At 47.6% G+C, this 15,514-nt stretch overlaps 1 protein-coding gene and 1 pseudogene across 1 annotated transcript; one reads left to right on the forward strand and one right to left on the reverse strand.

Annotated features, from left to right (window-relative positions):
* The first annotated feature begins 38 nt into the window (after positions 1 to 38).
* Positions 39 to 1,849, forward strand: LOC143858644 (uncharacterized). The gene is made up of 2 exons (XM_077369340.1): positions 39 to 398; positions 484 to 1,849. The coding sequence occupies exons 1-2, from the start codon at positions 214 to 216 to the stop codon at positions 1,814 to 1,816; spliced, it is 1,518 nt and encodes a 505-aa protein (XP_077225455.1). The 5' UTR covers positions 39 to 213; the 3' UTR covers positions 1,817 to 1,849.
* A 4,735-nt stretch (positions 1,850 to 6,584) lies between these two features.
* On the reverse strand, positions 6,585 to 8,144 carry LOC143858773 (1-aminocyclopropane-1-carboxylate oxidase 1-like; annotated as a pseudogene).
* Positions 8,145 to 15,514: the final 7,370 nt, after the last annotated feature.

Here is a 15,514-nt window from a genome sequence, read left to right on the forward strand (position 1 = left end):
TTTCCATTGTGCCACAACAAATGAACGGTTTGGATTACCCTATGAAGTGAAGTTGTTACTAGACTCCATGAGCACATAACATAAAAAATTAAGAAGTCACCGCGAACAAAAACGCCTATCTCGTTTGTGTCTTTCTTTGTATATGAAAAAACAAAATTGGGCACCAACAAAATTGGGCACATCTGTTTTGGAGAGAAAGGGCGGGACAGAATCATGGAAGATTGGGTTTCCCTCCTAGAAATTTTTCTCAACTCCCCATGTCCAGAAGGAGAGGCTTCCCTCTGGTTGCAGAAGCAGAAGCACCAATCTTCCTCTTTCCTCTCTCACCTCATCAAACCTTCAAACATTGCTCTCTCCTCTTCTTCGCCTTCATCATCACCCAAACAAGTTATGAAGAGGTAAACCACCAACACTATCACTCTCCTCTTTCCTTTCTCTACATTCCTTGCTTTCATTCATGACCCTCATTATTATTTAATCCAGATGCATGTTGATAGAGACACTCCCACATTCCATTCAGTCTCGCATCATCTCCTTCCTCACCATCGAGAACCGGAGATTCTGCTCCCAAACCCTCCAATTGCTCGCCACCAACATTTTGAAATCGGAACAACATGATTTCTGGGTCCAGAAAGCCGCCCACAACCTGCTCGATGCTGTCTCTCCCGAAAACCCGCTCCAGAAATCCAATTCTAAGTCCAATTCAATCCTTAATTTCAATCTCAGTTCTTCTTCTGAAGAAGAAGAGGAAGAAAAAGAAGAAGAATTTGAGGCATTACCCAATTGGCTCCCTAGTCTTACCCCCACGGATTCCCTACTACCTTGGCTCCCTCTCTCCCCCAGAGATTTACGCACAAATTTCCAATGCAGTAATGTTTTAGACGGTAGCATAGTGGAAATCCCTGTCATTAAAAGTGACAATGAAGAAGAAGATTTGACCCAATCAGCTGAAATTGAGACTGTCCCAATTGGGTTTGAATCAAATTGTGTTGCTACTCTTGACCCTGAAATTGAAAACAGAGCAGTTGCTTTTAAAACCCAGCTCTTGACATTTGATTCTGCAACTAAAACTATATCACTGGCTAATGAAATACACCATCTCTGCCGTGACTTGGAAGTGGGTGATCGGTTAGCAGTTCTGGGTCTCACTGAACCTTGGGAAACAGACGATGAGAATGCATCAATTCTGTTAACTCATCTTTCAGGTGGGACTAAAGAATTTCCATGGTCAGGTGAGGTTCTGTGCTCAGTCATACTGCCCAAGTTGTTGATTCTTCACGAACCAGCGTCTCGAGTGCTGGTGACTGCGATAATTGAGTACTGCAATGTCCATAAGAGAGCGGCAGTGGACTCGCTCTTGTTTCCTTTGGTCCTTCACAAGGAAGGGATCAACACCCCACTGTGTGATGTGCTCACTAGGATAGTTAGGGAATGCTTGCATCCGGCTCACATTTCGGCATTCTGTCAGAAGCTTCTCTGTGGGGAAGAAAGGGCAAGGAGAGTCATGTGCCTTCCATGCCACCGATGCTTAGTATCTGAAGTGTTGGTATGGACTGAAGCATTGTTTACGTTGCTTCAGAATATCTTGAATCAGAATGTTTATTTGACTTCGGATTCAGTTGATCGTCTCATATCTATGCTTGATGAAATGGCCAGTAGATTTTCAAAATCGTTGAAGTTTGGGAATTTCTTGTTATGTTTGGTGAACAAATGTGCTCCTTTATCAAAGATCCATAAGATTACACTTATGAAAGTGGCTGAGGGGACTAATACTTTCATGACCAAATCTATATTATCAAAACTGGGTACCCAGTAACTTATGCCATATTCATTGATTTGATTTGAGTCATTCATTCATGTTTCTCTGAAGATTTTTTTTTTTTTTTTGAATGGTATGCTCCTCTGAAGATTGATGCATTTTTATGTTTTATCACAGCTCTGTTTTATTTGGTTCCATGGTTTGTTTTTGTGGTGGTTAAATACTTAACACCTGTAATTCTTGCTTATTGCTAATAATAGTTTCATCAGGACCTCCTTTTCTTGTCAATATATTACAGTTCCATCTCATCTGTTTGAAGATATCAATTTATACATAACAGCACAAATGGAGACATTGTTCCCAGTTTCACAGAGTATTTGCCCTCTGAGTGAACTTGTTGAGTCTCATTGGTCAATTGGGGCTGCAAAGCTAGCTCATACTTGACTTGGCTCTCTTAAATCTCTTCGAAATTAATAAATTTTTAGGGTAGTACTTTATTGTAACTGCATCAGTTATTATCTAGAATTTGCATTAGTTCAACATCCAGGATAAATGATTACATGAATGTGTTTGGTTGATATGTTAACTTAGTAAAAGTTTTCAGGCTTGTCCTGGATGTGAGTGTAAATATCACCAGGGACTCTGGGATTCATGGTCTTCATCTGGATATTAGCATCTTCACAAACTAGAGGTCTTATGATTCCCGTACTTAAACATAATTTTTTCTACCCAATTCTGGTTATTTACCTGCAGGTGTTGTTCACATGCTCAAAATAGTAGGTCAGGTACCATTCAATAATCAAATAAATGGAAAGAAGATGAATCTCTATATTGTATTTGTTTGTAGGCATGGGCATCTTTATGTTTTAAGTAAACCAGGATACACTGTAAGGGCTCCCAAGTGAGATGAGGCCTATAATGAAATGTATAAGATGAGGATAGCAAAATACCAAACCACTCTCTCCCTCACCCACCCATTTGTAGCACTCATAAACGTTGACATTTTTATTTCTCACAATCATAGAGTCTCAGAAAATTATGGGGAAAAGGATCCAAACTAAGCTAAAGATCACTCCAATGCCCCATCTCCTTTCCATTCCCTACTCTAAACCTAATGCCTTGATTAAAATCATTGACCAAAGTAAAAATGGGCTTCCATGCCCCCTAACCTCGACCTCTACAAGTCTACCTAACCTACCCATCTCCCATGCATTTCTTCTTCCTCGTATTTGTTCCTAATAATGTTCCTCCACCACCCCTCCTCTCCAAAACACCATAACCATTTCCCCAGGAGCAATTTAATTTTCCTCACCAGGTTATCAATCCCCAGACCCTCTTCCTTTTGGGAAAGGCACACGTGATCCCAATTTGCTAAATGCTTGAGGTTCTTACCCTCTTTGCCTTCCAAATAAAATTCCTTTGAAGCTTTTCAAGTTTTCTAGCCACTCCCATTGGGATTCTAAAAGGGGACATAAATTAGACTTGAAAATTGGACAAAGTTCCCCTTAAGAAAGTAATCCACCCACGCAGTGAAAGAAATGATTTTTTACACCATGAAGTGTTTTCTCCGATCTCTCAATGATTGGATTCCACAAGAACCCAGATGGGATGCCCAAACCAAGAGGAAGGCCCAAGCAAGAAATCCATAAAGAGATCATCGAACAACCCATCACTTCAGTCAGATTTGAGAGGAGGGTGCTCCACATTACAACCAACCACCTCGATCCATCTCAAAATAACTTGCAAGTTATAAGAGAAGTCGGCAAATGAGATGATGGATCGTCTGGCTAAGGATGGCATGCTGTTGGAGTCGATGGATGTAACTATCAGGATTTCTCTTGAAGTTGCTCAGGTTGCGAATCTTAATATCTAATTTATTCGGCACAATAGCATCGTCCATTTCTGTGAATGCCATGTTGGGCATTCTTATTCTTTTTCTGTAACTGTTCTTTTTGGGGACAACTTGTCCCCTTTGATGTAATCTATCTTTTCTGGGAATAAAATGTGTCAGCTTTTAAAAAAAAATAGAAAAAAAAACTGACTTTGCAAAAGATGAGTGTCATCTACAATTTGAAGATGAGTGTCATCTACAATTTGAAGATGAGTGATGGGTCCCACACTCTTAATGTTCACCCCTTCAATCAAAATAGTCCTTTCTACCTTACACACTAAGAGACTAAGAGCTTCCAATAGTGAAGAGGGAAGGAGATAACGGGTCTCCCTGATGAAGACCTCTAGAGCTGGTGAAGAAACCTTGAGGACTACAGTTAATAATCATAGAGAATGTGGAGATAGAAATGCATTCCTTAATCCATCTTCTCCAGCAAAATCTAAAGGTCCGAACTGGGTTGTTTTTCTAACCTTTGTTTTTTTAGGACTGTTCAATTTCAGGTGGGCTGTTGAATTTGGATCACCGAGTCTCGGGGATCTTTCTCGACCAAATCTTCATTTAGATTCCTTGTTTATCTTTCTGCACCTTTCCTTGGCTTTCTATTTGGAATTTCTTATGCCCACTAGAATTCAAGCATTTTGTTGGACTGTGATCCTCTGCTAGCTCAATACGCTAAATATACTCAAGAAACAGTGCCTTCAGATGGTGAACATGTGTTTTCTGTATTCTATGGAGGATGAAAATATTGATCACCTTTTCCTTCATCGTAAAGCCGCATCTTTCATCTGGGACCCAGTTTAACATTGGTTCGAGATTAGTTGGGTTTTGTCAGAATTGATTAGGTAGATGATGTTTAGCTGGCACGATAGAGATCTCGGCTCTATGGGTTTGATTCTTTGGAATCTTATTCCATTTGCAATATTGTAGGAGATTTGGAGGGAGAGTAATATGCAATTTTTTGAGGAGCGGTATTTCACTCTGATTCTGGGGCTACTCATTGGACAACATGTTAAGATTTGTCAAATCTAGACCGTTGGATTATCTTGGTGTAGATTAGGCAAGTGGGTTGAATGGGAAAGCTAGCTAGATTAGGTAGCTTAATTAAATTAGCAATTAGGCCAATCTTAGTAGGTAGGAATTTTATATTTATCTCTTGCCTTGTTTATGCTTATCTCTTACTATGTTTAACCCTTTGAGTGCTCTATATAGTAACTCATTGGGCTCTTTGTAAAGTATCCAAGTTTAATGAAATCTCTAGAATTTAACATGGTATCAGAGCCAAAGGTCTCGAGTTCAAACCTCCCGGATAGCAAAAATCCACATGAGATGGTTGGCCTAAAGTGGGACCACATGTGCCACGTGTTTGCTAAGTGGGCCACACGTGCGAGGGAGTGTCAAAGTATAAAAGATAAATAACACCTTTTTCCAACAGCTTAAGCTTCTGGAGAAGTTGGTAAGTTAACATGGTATCAAAGCAATTCGATCCAACCGATCTTTGATCTCACAACGCACGGAGTTTTGTTCTCCGGCGGACGGCCGATATAGCCGTCCGCCGGGCCACTGTCATCACCATATGAATCTCCATAACCAGTAGAAAAGAGAGGACTCTTTGAGGCTTTTCATCAAGCACCTTCAATGCGGTAGCCAATTTACCAACATTGATGGCCAGATGATCGCCAGTTTCTTTGAGCTTTGGTGGAATGGCTGCAGTGCCCTGTTTCTGAACCCCAAAAGTGTCAACTGACTTCTCCATATAACCTGGCTCCTTGAAACCTAAGCCGTTTTGGCTTATCTTATCATCTTTTTCTTCCTTCACGGGGCCAAAATTTGTTTAGTTTCTTTGATGTGCTACATGGGGTTTTGGGATGACGAGTGGGAATTAGGAATGAGAAGGGTTTATGTAGCTTTTTAAGCTATAAAATCATGTCTTTTCTATTTCTATTTATCTGATTGCACGGCCTCTTCATCTTTATCCAAACATCAGCTGCTAAAATTGATATTGTCACCCTCAATTGTCTTATGTGAAATTCTTATCCCTTATTTGATAACATCACCCCTCTTTTGTAAAAGCTAATTCCTTTTAAAAGGTTTCGAATGATTATTGATGTTTGCCAATAATCATTGTCATTAAGCCACTAGTTGCTGTTCTTCTCTCTATCTTCTTTTTGTTCCATTTTTTTCCAAACTATTTCAGTTGAGGTGCTTCAGTCCATTGAGGTATATGCCTCGGACCTTTGGGGTGCGTGCCTGAAATAGTAGATACTCTACTCAGTTGAGTGACTTCAGTCCATTGAGGTAATATGCCTCGGACCTATGGAGTGTTTGCTTGAGAGAGTCTTCAACTTCTTTGTGGATCGTTCTCAAAAGTCGATCCGTCTCTTTGCCCATTGTGGCATTGGTCCATTGTGACCCGTTTTATGTAGACTCGCCCATTGAGGCCTTGAGTCACATCTAGCCCATTGTGGCTTCCTTTAGGCAACCAGCTTTGGCGTACATTTGGCAAGAAGCATCAATCAAGACCTTCTTCATCTGCGTGGTGTGTATTACACAAGAAGATTTGGCATTATGCCCACTAAATGTGTTGGGGACATTTTATTGTAATCAATTTGGGAATTCTTATTGTAAGCAAACGAATATTGATTTTCAATCAATATACGTTTGAGGGGGCGTGTTAAGATTTGTCAAATCTAGACCGTTGGATTATCTTGGTGTAGATTAGGCAAGTGGGTTGAATGGGAAAGCTAGCTAGATTAGGTAGCTTAATTAAATTAGCAATTAGGCCAATCTTAGTAGGTAGGAATTTTATATTTATCTCTTGCCTTGTTTATGCTTATCTCTTACTATGTTTAACCCTTTGAGTGCTCTATATAGTAACTCATTGGGCTCTTTGTAAAGTATCCAAGTTTAATGAAATCTCTAGAATTTAACACAACATTCTTAGGAGCGGGAAGATGATCATTAAGGGAAACATTATTAAATTGAGGGTGTCTGCTAGATGACTTAATCCCACTTCCAATGTCTTGAAGCCCAATGTTGACTGTTGCTCTGTTGGCAGCCCAGCAAAGCTTGCATTGTTGGTGCTTGTAGGGACCAAGGGGAGGACGTCAATTTTTTTCCAGGGCCGATCTGTTTGATGGACTCTTCCAAGGTTGAGGTGTGTGCTCCTCTTGGGCATCAGTATCTTTTGCACCATGACGGGTGGCACTCTTGCGGTGGAAGGGGACTCCTCTGGTGTCATTTCTTGAGCCAAGAGTACTCGAGATGGCCCATGGAGTTTAGCCAGGTACATCGACGTCAGCAGAAACAAGGGCATCCGCTGCAGGGTTGTAGAAGGTAGCAATAGAGAGCCTACTACCTTCCTTGTTGGCAAGGACGCGGTGCAAAGTGCTCTTGTACCTACCATTGCTCAGCACTTCCAACTGGTCGCCCGTGTTTACAAAGACGGTGCTTTTGCCTCCCAAAGAAGGGGTTGCTGGTATGCCCACACATTCCTCATCCTAGAGGAATTGAAGGCCTAGCACTTGATCATCCTGGAGCAGTAGGATGACCCCACCAGCGTCAGTATGTGATTGGAGTCCCTTCCCCAGCTCTGGTTGAGGACACTGGGGGTACTTTGCCAACTTGGCCCCCACATAAGGCCTTCCATCATCTCCCAAGAATTGTTTCTTCAAGTATCCCTTCTCTAGCCCCAGATTCTCAGACATGAGTTCTTACAGCCTCTCTGCCAGTTTAATCACTTGCTTAATGTACTCTTGTATTGCTTCCCTGAAAATGCATATGATGTTTGTTAGTCAGAACCTATTAGGATTAGTATTGTTAGTTATGTTTCCATAGACAATACTTACTGCAATTCTTCCGTGAGGCTTGTTAAGTCATCAATGTTGGATGTTGGTAGATAGCTAACAGAGAATGTGCTTTCCCAGTCCACATCTGAGGCAGTCCACCTTTTTGGGCACTCTTCTAAGAAGCCTTTGGCCATCTCTGACTTGTAGAAGCTTTCCTTCATTCGCTCCTCGTAGTGCAAGTTCACTAGTCCCTTGAGCTTCTCCATCAATCCTTCATCCACTCCATGGTTTGCAACCTGTAAATATCACTCTCCGATGAATGATACATGTAGTTTACTGGCGTGAAATACTTAACAGTGGTGAAACTTTGCTCAGTGAATCTCATCACTGTCATAATCAATGATAGGATGTTGATTAGGAGTTGGTTCCACTTGCTTTCTACTCTCTGGATTATGGTGGAATCAAGTGGGACAAACCTCTTATGATCTCATCACCGTCCAATCTTTTGATCAGATGGTGGTAAGGTTCTCCGGACCAAGAGTGGAACTTTCACTATAATTGCAAATCATTCCTTCGGTACATAAATCACCCACTTCCTAAATTCCTGAAAAAATCCACACTTTTCACAGGCCCCTTGCAGAAGCACCGTGGTTTCTCCTCCCCTCTTCTCACCATCAAGCCCATCAAGGTCAACGACAGGAATTCCCATATCAACTTTCTACTATTACTGAACTAGATTCCTTAACTATAAGCATGTAGTCATATTAGAAACTAGCAGATGCCTTTGTTCTCCAAGTCCAGATTCTGATCTATTTATACTACTATTGTTCTTCCTTGTTAGGCAGAGCACCTTGAGAAGAGCAGAAGAGAACAGGTAGGTCTGTAAAAAAAACCTGTCTAACTGCACTTCACCATTGCCATGGGATGCGGGTTGGCTTCTTTTCTATGGTAAAGTCAGTCCTTGCATTGATTCATAACATGGCAACTTAAACAGTTCAACCCCCCTCCTCTCTTGTCATTGTTATCTGCTTCTGCTACTGTGGCTCTTTGTCTGTTTTTTTGCTTCTGTTGTATGGGAAATGTAACAAGACTGTCAAGTGCATGATTACAACTTCTCTCCATCATCTACTATTCGTTGCTCCATGCTTTGTGATGGGGTCCGGACTCAGCACTGATGGGTCCAGACTCAGCACTGATGGGTCCGAACTCAGCACTGATGAGGTCCGAACTCAGCAACCAATTGGATGTTGACATGTGGCCCTCATAGGGACCGCTGCAAAGCCAACACCTGTCCCTGCTAGGTGTGACACCTGGACCAATCAGGGACTTCCACCTACTCTTCCTAGGTATGAGACCTGGTCCATACAGAGGCCACCACCTGTCCTGGACAGGTGGCTTAGAACTACCACCTGTCCTAGACAGGTGGCTCAGAATCACTATAAATAGCCTTCACTTGTGCTAAGGTGAGGGATCTGAAATCAAAACCCTAAGCTTTTGCTCTGACATTGCTCTGCACTCCTGCTCATACTGACTTGAGTGTCGAAGCGCCCGTCCGGAGCACCACTCCGGGTTGGTCTTCTGACCCTTTGTCTTCTTGTCTGTGCCCTTGTGCAGCGCAGGACTCCAGATCAGCCCTTCAGGTCCAGATCAGCCCTTCAGGCACAGACCAGCCCTTCAGGCCCAGATCAGCCCTTCAGGCCCAGATCAGCCCTTCAGGCACAGATCAGCCCTTCAGGCCCAGATCAGCCTTTCTGGCCCTAACAGCGCAGGACTCCATCAGCCCTTTCAGGCCCAGATCAGCCCTTCCGGCCCTACCATAACCTGTTACCAATTTTAGACCTAACAGATTTGGCGCCATCCGTGGGACCCCGGAACAAAAAGCTGTTCGGAACCTCACTCAAGCAATGGTAGGGAAAAACGGAAAGTATGTGCCAACCTCCCGGACGACCAGGGCTACAGCCCCCCGCGAAGGAAGAAGCGAGCGATTGGCCTCACAGATAGAGGTCGGGGCGGCAGGGGAGCGCAGTCCGACTCGCTCGGACCGTTCAGACCCTACCCCGACCCCGAGGGAGATGCGGGCCCTTTTCCAAGAAATGACTGCTGTGATTGCGCAGTTCAGGAATCCGGCCACCGCACTCCAGCAGCACCCAGCCGAAGCCTCTCAGCCCGCCCAGAGGAGGGGAAGCTCCCGCAGAGAGCACACGCCCCCGCCCCGGGAGCAGACTCGTCACTCTACAAGACGAGATCACCTCTCCCGGGACAAGCATGTGCGCCCCGATCCTCGCCTACATCACCGGTCACGATCTCCTTCCGTACAAAAGCATGGTAGCAAGAGAGACGCCACGCACGGAGAGGGATTGCGGCACCGGCGAAGGAGTCCGGCCAGTCAGTCCGGATCGTCTATGAGCCCGCCAGCAAGGAGAGAGAGGCCCGTCCACCGGGCTGAGGAAAGAGAGGACCCGGTGTTGCGAAGAATCCAGCAGATCGACCACCGGATCGAAGAGCTCGCCAGAGAGCAGGGCCGGCCTGCCTCCCGGATCTTCACAAGTACTCAACCATTTTCGGACAGAGTGCTCAGCGCGGAGGGCCCCGCGGGCTGGAAGATGCCGCAGATTTCGCAGTATGACGGGACCACCGACCCCGTGGACCACTTGGAGACTTTCAGGACCACAATGCTCCTCCACGGGGCGTCGGATGGATTCCTTTGCCGGGCATTCCCCACCACGTTAACCGGAGCAGCGCGGGACTGGTACTCGCGGCTTAAGCCCAGGTCCGTGGACAATTTTGATGATTTTGGGGATGACCTGGCCCGCCATTTCATGAGCAGCAGAAGACCCAGGAAGACGACGGCTTCGCTGATGGCCCTCAGACAGGGAGATGATGAGGCCTTGAAAGTGTTCGTTGGTCGCTTTAATAGGGAAGCTCTTCAGGTTCCCAACCTGGATCCCTCCGCGGCCACGAATGCCCTTCTGGCCGGCGCCCGATCTACTGACTTCAGACGAGCAGTGGCCCGGCGCAATCCGCAGTCCCTCGCAGACCTGATGGCCGGGGCGGAGGAGTACATCTCAGTGGAGGAAACTCTCGCCGCCCTGGACTCTCCTAGCAAGAGAAGGCCTGAGGAGAAGAACCCTACCAAGCAGCGTAGGGATGATAAATCTCAGAAGAAGGAGAGAAGCCCCCACCCGAGAGAGCATTACACGCGGCTGACCGCGTCCAGAGCACGTATCCTTGCAGCCATTCGGGAAGAGGATTTCATCCGGTGGCCGGAGAGGCAGACCTCGTCGGCGAAAAGAAACATGTCCCAGTACTGCAGGTTCCACAAGGACCACGGTCACGACACCAATGCGTGCCTTCATTTGAAGGAGGAGATCGAGCAGCTGATCAGCAGAGGGTACCTCGGAAGGTACTTAAAAAATGATGACAACAGAAGAGAGCGCAAGGACAAGCCGAGGCCCAGAGGCAGAAGCCCCCGGGGCGCTCAACCTCTGGGCGACCACATCCAAGCTCCTGCCCTGGCCAGCCCCCCTCCTCAGGTACCTCAACCTCAACCTCATGGTGTTATTGGTACCATTTCAGGAGGGCCGACCGCAGGAGGAACCTCTTCATCAGCCCGCAGGACTTATGCCCGGCAGGTCAACGCCGTCCATACCTGCAGCAATAAGGCCAGGCTAGAGAACGTGATATTCTTTTCAGATGCAGATCTCGACGGCCTGGTCCTCCCGCATGATGATGCCCTGGTCATCACCATGCTGGTGGCGAACTGGGAAATGAAGAAGATCTTGGTCAACAACGGGAGCTCCGCAGACATCCTCTATTATCACGCCTTCGAGCGGATGCTGATCGGAACTGACCGTCTGAAGCCGGCCAACTCTGATCTGTTCGGGTTCTCCGGAGAAGTTGTCAAAGTTGAAGGGCAGATCGAGCTTCCAGTTCTTATCGGGGAGCCGCCCTGCCAGTCCTTCGCCATGGTGAACTTCTTGGTGGTAAGGACCAAGTCGGCCTACAATGCGATCCTGGGACACCCCGGCCAGAATCTCCTCTGAGCTGTTCCCTCCGCCTATCATCAGAAGATGAAGTTTACTACACCAGGAGGTATAGGGGAAATCAGAGGGGATCAGCCCCAGTCGAGGCGGTGCTATGCAGCGGCACTGAAAGGGAAGAATGCGTCTGAGTCTCTGCCAATCGAACTGTTTGATCTAAGGGATGAAGCCCAGATCCCTTTCTACAGCGATGACGACCAGAGGCTTGTCCGGATCGGCTCTGCCTTGTCAGAGGCCGCGCAGCAGGATCTTGTTGAGTTCCTCAGAGCCAATGCTTGAAGGCCTGTAAAGAATCTCTGTAATGAAATTTCAAAAAGAAATAAAGTGGAGTTATCACTAAACTGTGTCCCTCACTTTTGAGTCACTAATATATGCCAGCTCCTCCAATCAAACTCTAAGTGTTTGCAGACTTAGCTCTCAGCCTAAGTGTTTGCAGACTTAGAGAGCGGCAGTGGTGCACTCCGGCGCGTCCAATTTGGTGTGGAGATCAGTTCCAACCATGGACCCGCCCTAGTGGAAAACCACCTCAAAGACTCTAAGTGTTTGCAGACTTAGCTCTCAGCCTAAGTGTTTGCAGACTTAGAGAGCGGCAGTGGTGCACTCCGGCGCGTCCAATTTGGTGTGGAGATCAGTTCCAACCATTGACCCGCCCTAGTGGAAAACCACCTCAAAGACTCTAAGTGTTTGCAGACTTAGCTCTCAGCCTAAGTGTTTGCAGACTTAGAGAGCGGCAGTGGTGCACTCCGGCGCGTCCAATTTGGTGTGGAGATCAGTTCCAACCATGGACCCGCCCTAGTGGAAAACCACCTCAAAGACTCTAAGTGTTTGCAGACTTAGAGAGCGGCAGTGGTGCACTCCGGCGCGTCCAATTTGGTGTGGAGATCAGTTCCAACCGTGGACCTGCCCTAGTGGAAAACCACCTCAAAGACTCTAAGTGTTTGCAGACTTAGCTCTCAGCCTAAGTGTTTGCAGACTTAGAGAGCGGCAGTGGTGCACTCCGGCGCGTCCAATTTGGTGTGGAGATCAGTTCCAACCATGGACCCGCCCTAGTGGAAAACCACCTCAAAGACTCTAAGTGTTTGCAGACTTAGCTCTCAGCCTAAGTGTTTGCAGACTTAGAGAGCGGCAGTGGTGCACTCCGGCGCGTCCAATTTGGTGTGGAGATCAGTTCCAACCGTGGACCTGCCCTAGTGGAAAACCACCTCAAAGACTCTAAGTGTTTGCAGACTTAGCTCTCAGCCTAAGTGTTTGCAGACTTAGAGTACGGAGTGAACCAAGCGGCTCCTTAACCCCAGTTTAAGAACTTGGATTTCATTGTGGGTGGTTTTTGGCCCCCGTACTCTCCTGGCCGGGCAGACCAGAAAATGAGGTCATCTCAGGCCGACCAGAAAATGAGGTCATCTCAGGCCGACCAGAAAATCTGGTCATCACAGGCCGACCAGAAAATGAGGTCATCTCAGGCCGACCAGAAAATGAGGTCATCTCAAGCCGACCAAAAAATCTGGTCATCACAGGCCGACCAGAAAATGAGGTCATCTCAGGCCGACCAGAAAATCTGGTCATCTGTAGAAGACAAAAGACCTGTCCGGCCTGGCCGTCCAACGTCTTCGCCGAAGCCGGACAGGATATGGCGCAACCGCTACACGACAAAAGACCTGCCCGGCATAGCCGCCCAGAAGGCTTAGCCGGACAGGATATGACGCGTTCGCCAGAAGACAAAAGACCTGCCCGGCATAGCCGCCCAGAAGGCTTAGCCGGACAGGATATGACGCGTTCGCCAGAAGACAAAAGACCTGTCCGGCCTGGCCGTCCAACGTCTTTGCCGAAGCCGGACAGGATATGGCGCAACCGCAACGCGACAAAAGACCTGCCCGGCATAGCCGCCCAGAAGGCTTAGCCGGACAGGATATGACGCATTCGCCAGAAGACAAAAGACCTGCCCGGCCTAGCCGCCCAGAAGGCTTAGCCGGACAGGATATGACGCGTTCGCCAGAAGACAAAAGACCTATCCGGCCTGGCCGTCCAACGTCTTCGCCGAAGCCGGACAGGATATGACGCAACCGCTACGCGACAAAAGACCTGCCCGGCCTAGCCGCCCAGAAGGCTTAGCCGGACAGGATATGACGCGTTCGCTAGAAGACAAAAGATCTGTCCGGCCTGGCCGTCCAACGCCTTAGCCGAAGCCGAACAGGATATGACGCGACCGCTACGCGACAAAAGACCTGCCCGGCCTAGCCGCCCAGAAGGCTTAGCCGGACAGGATATGACGCGTTCGCTAGAGCCGGACAGGATATGACGCGTTCACTAGAAGACAAAATTCTGCCCGGCCGAGCCGCCCAGAAGGGCTCGACCGGACAGACCTCCAGTGCAACTTCTGCCCGGCCGAGCCGCCCAGAAGGCTCGGACGGACAGACCTCCAGTGCAAATTCTGCCCGGCCGAGCCGCCCAGAAGGCTTAGACGGACAGACCTCCAGTGCAAATTCTGCCCGGCCTAGCCGCCCAGAAGGCTTAGCCGAAGCCGGACAGGATACGGCGCACTCACTAGGCGACAGAAGACCTGTCCTGCCTAGCCGCCCCGTCCAGGAGATCTGCCCGGACACGACGCTCAGGAAGTTTGGCCGGCCAGACTTCTGGTTCAAATTTCGGTCAGACTGGATTGCACAGGGGCTCCTGCCCGGCCGTGCTCCTTCAGACCAGGCCGCCCAGAGGCCCCTGGCCGCCGCGGTTTTTTCTGGCCCATGCCTGAGGCCGGCCTCAGCTGCCCAGAGGCCTCAAGGCCGGCCAGATGCTGCTTTAACCCTCTTTTTGCTTCCCCTAGCCGCTGTCACGACTCGGAGAACCAGGGGGCAACTGATGGGGTCCGGACTCAGCACTGATGGGTCCAGACTCAGCACTGATGGATCCGAACTCAGCACTGATGAGGTCCGAACTCAGCAACCAATTGGATGTTGACATGTGGCCCTCACAGGGACCGCTGCAAAGCCAACACCTGTCCCTGCTAGGTGTGACACCTGGACCAATCAGGGACTTCCACCTACTCTTCCTAGGTATGAGACCTGGTCCATACAGAGGCCACCACCTGTCCTGGACAGGTGGCTTAGAACTACCACCTGTCCTAGACAGGTGGCTCAGAATCACTATAAATAGCCTTCACTTGTGCTAAGGTGAGGGATCTGAAATCAAAACCCTAAGCTTTTGCTCTGACATTGCTCTGCACTCCTGCTCATACTGACTTGAGTGTCGAAGCGCCTGTCCGGAGCACCACTCCGGGTTGGTCTTCTGACCCTTTGTCTTCTTGTCTGTGCCCTTGTACAACGCAGGACTCCAGATCAGCCCTTCAGGTCCAGATCAGCCCTTCAGGCAAAGATCAGCCTTTCAGGCCCAGATCAGCCCTTCAGGCACAGACCAGCCCTTCAGGCCCAGATCAGCCCTTCAGGCACAGATCAGCCCTTCAGGCCCAGATCAGCCCTTCCGGCCCTAACAGCGCAGGACTCTATCAGCCCTTTCAGGCCCTTTCAGGCCCAGATCAGCCCTTCAGGCATAGATCCAGGCCCAGATCAGCCCTTCTGGCCCTACCATAACCTGTTACCAATTTTAGACCTAACACTTTGTTTTCCTCAGTCTTCATTTACCAGTTACAGTCAGTGCTTCTGCTTTGTTTTGCCATTGGTTTTGAAAGCTGTTATCAATACTGCTATTCTTTCCAGTGGGCGATGGATCATGGGTGGGTCTTCAAATTAGTGTGAAGTAAAATGCTCACATGAAGGATTGAGGGTTTTAACCTTTACTACAACGTGTGGGAAGTTGGATCCTAACAGCTCTCACCAGTTTCTTAACATTGTCATTGTCCTAAGATATTATATAGGGAATTGATATTCGCACCCCTCTTCCTTTTAAACGTTTTCTGGACGGCTGTTTCAAGTATACCAATTTGCAAAGAAAGGGGTGAGAATATCATTCCCTGTATTATGTGGTAACTATAGGGGACGCAAAATCCAGGTTAATGATAAATGCCGGAACAACGGAATAAAAGTAGGTA

Source organism: Tasmannia lanceolata, unplaced genomic scaffold (assembly GCF_043159265.1).
Source record: "Tasmannia lanceolata isolate RefF3 unplaced genomic scaffold, GAP_Taslan_0.1 ptg000026l, whole genome shotgun sequence".
In the NCBI taxonomy this organism is placed as follows: domain Eukaryota; kingdom Viridiplantae; phylum Streptophyta; class Magnoliopsida; order Canellales; family Winteraceae; genus Tasmannia; species Tasmannia lanceolata.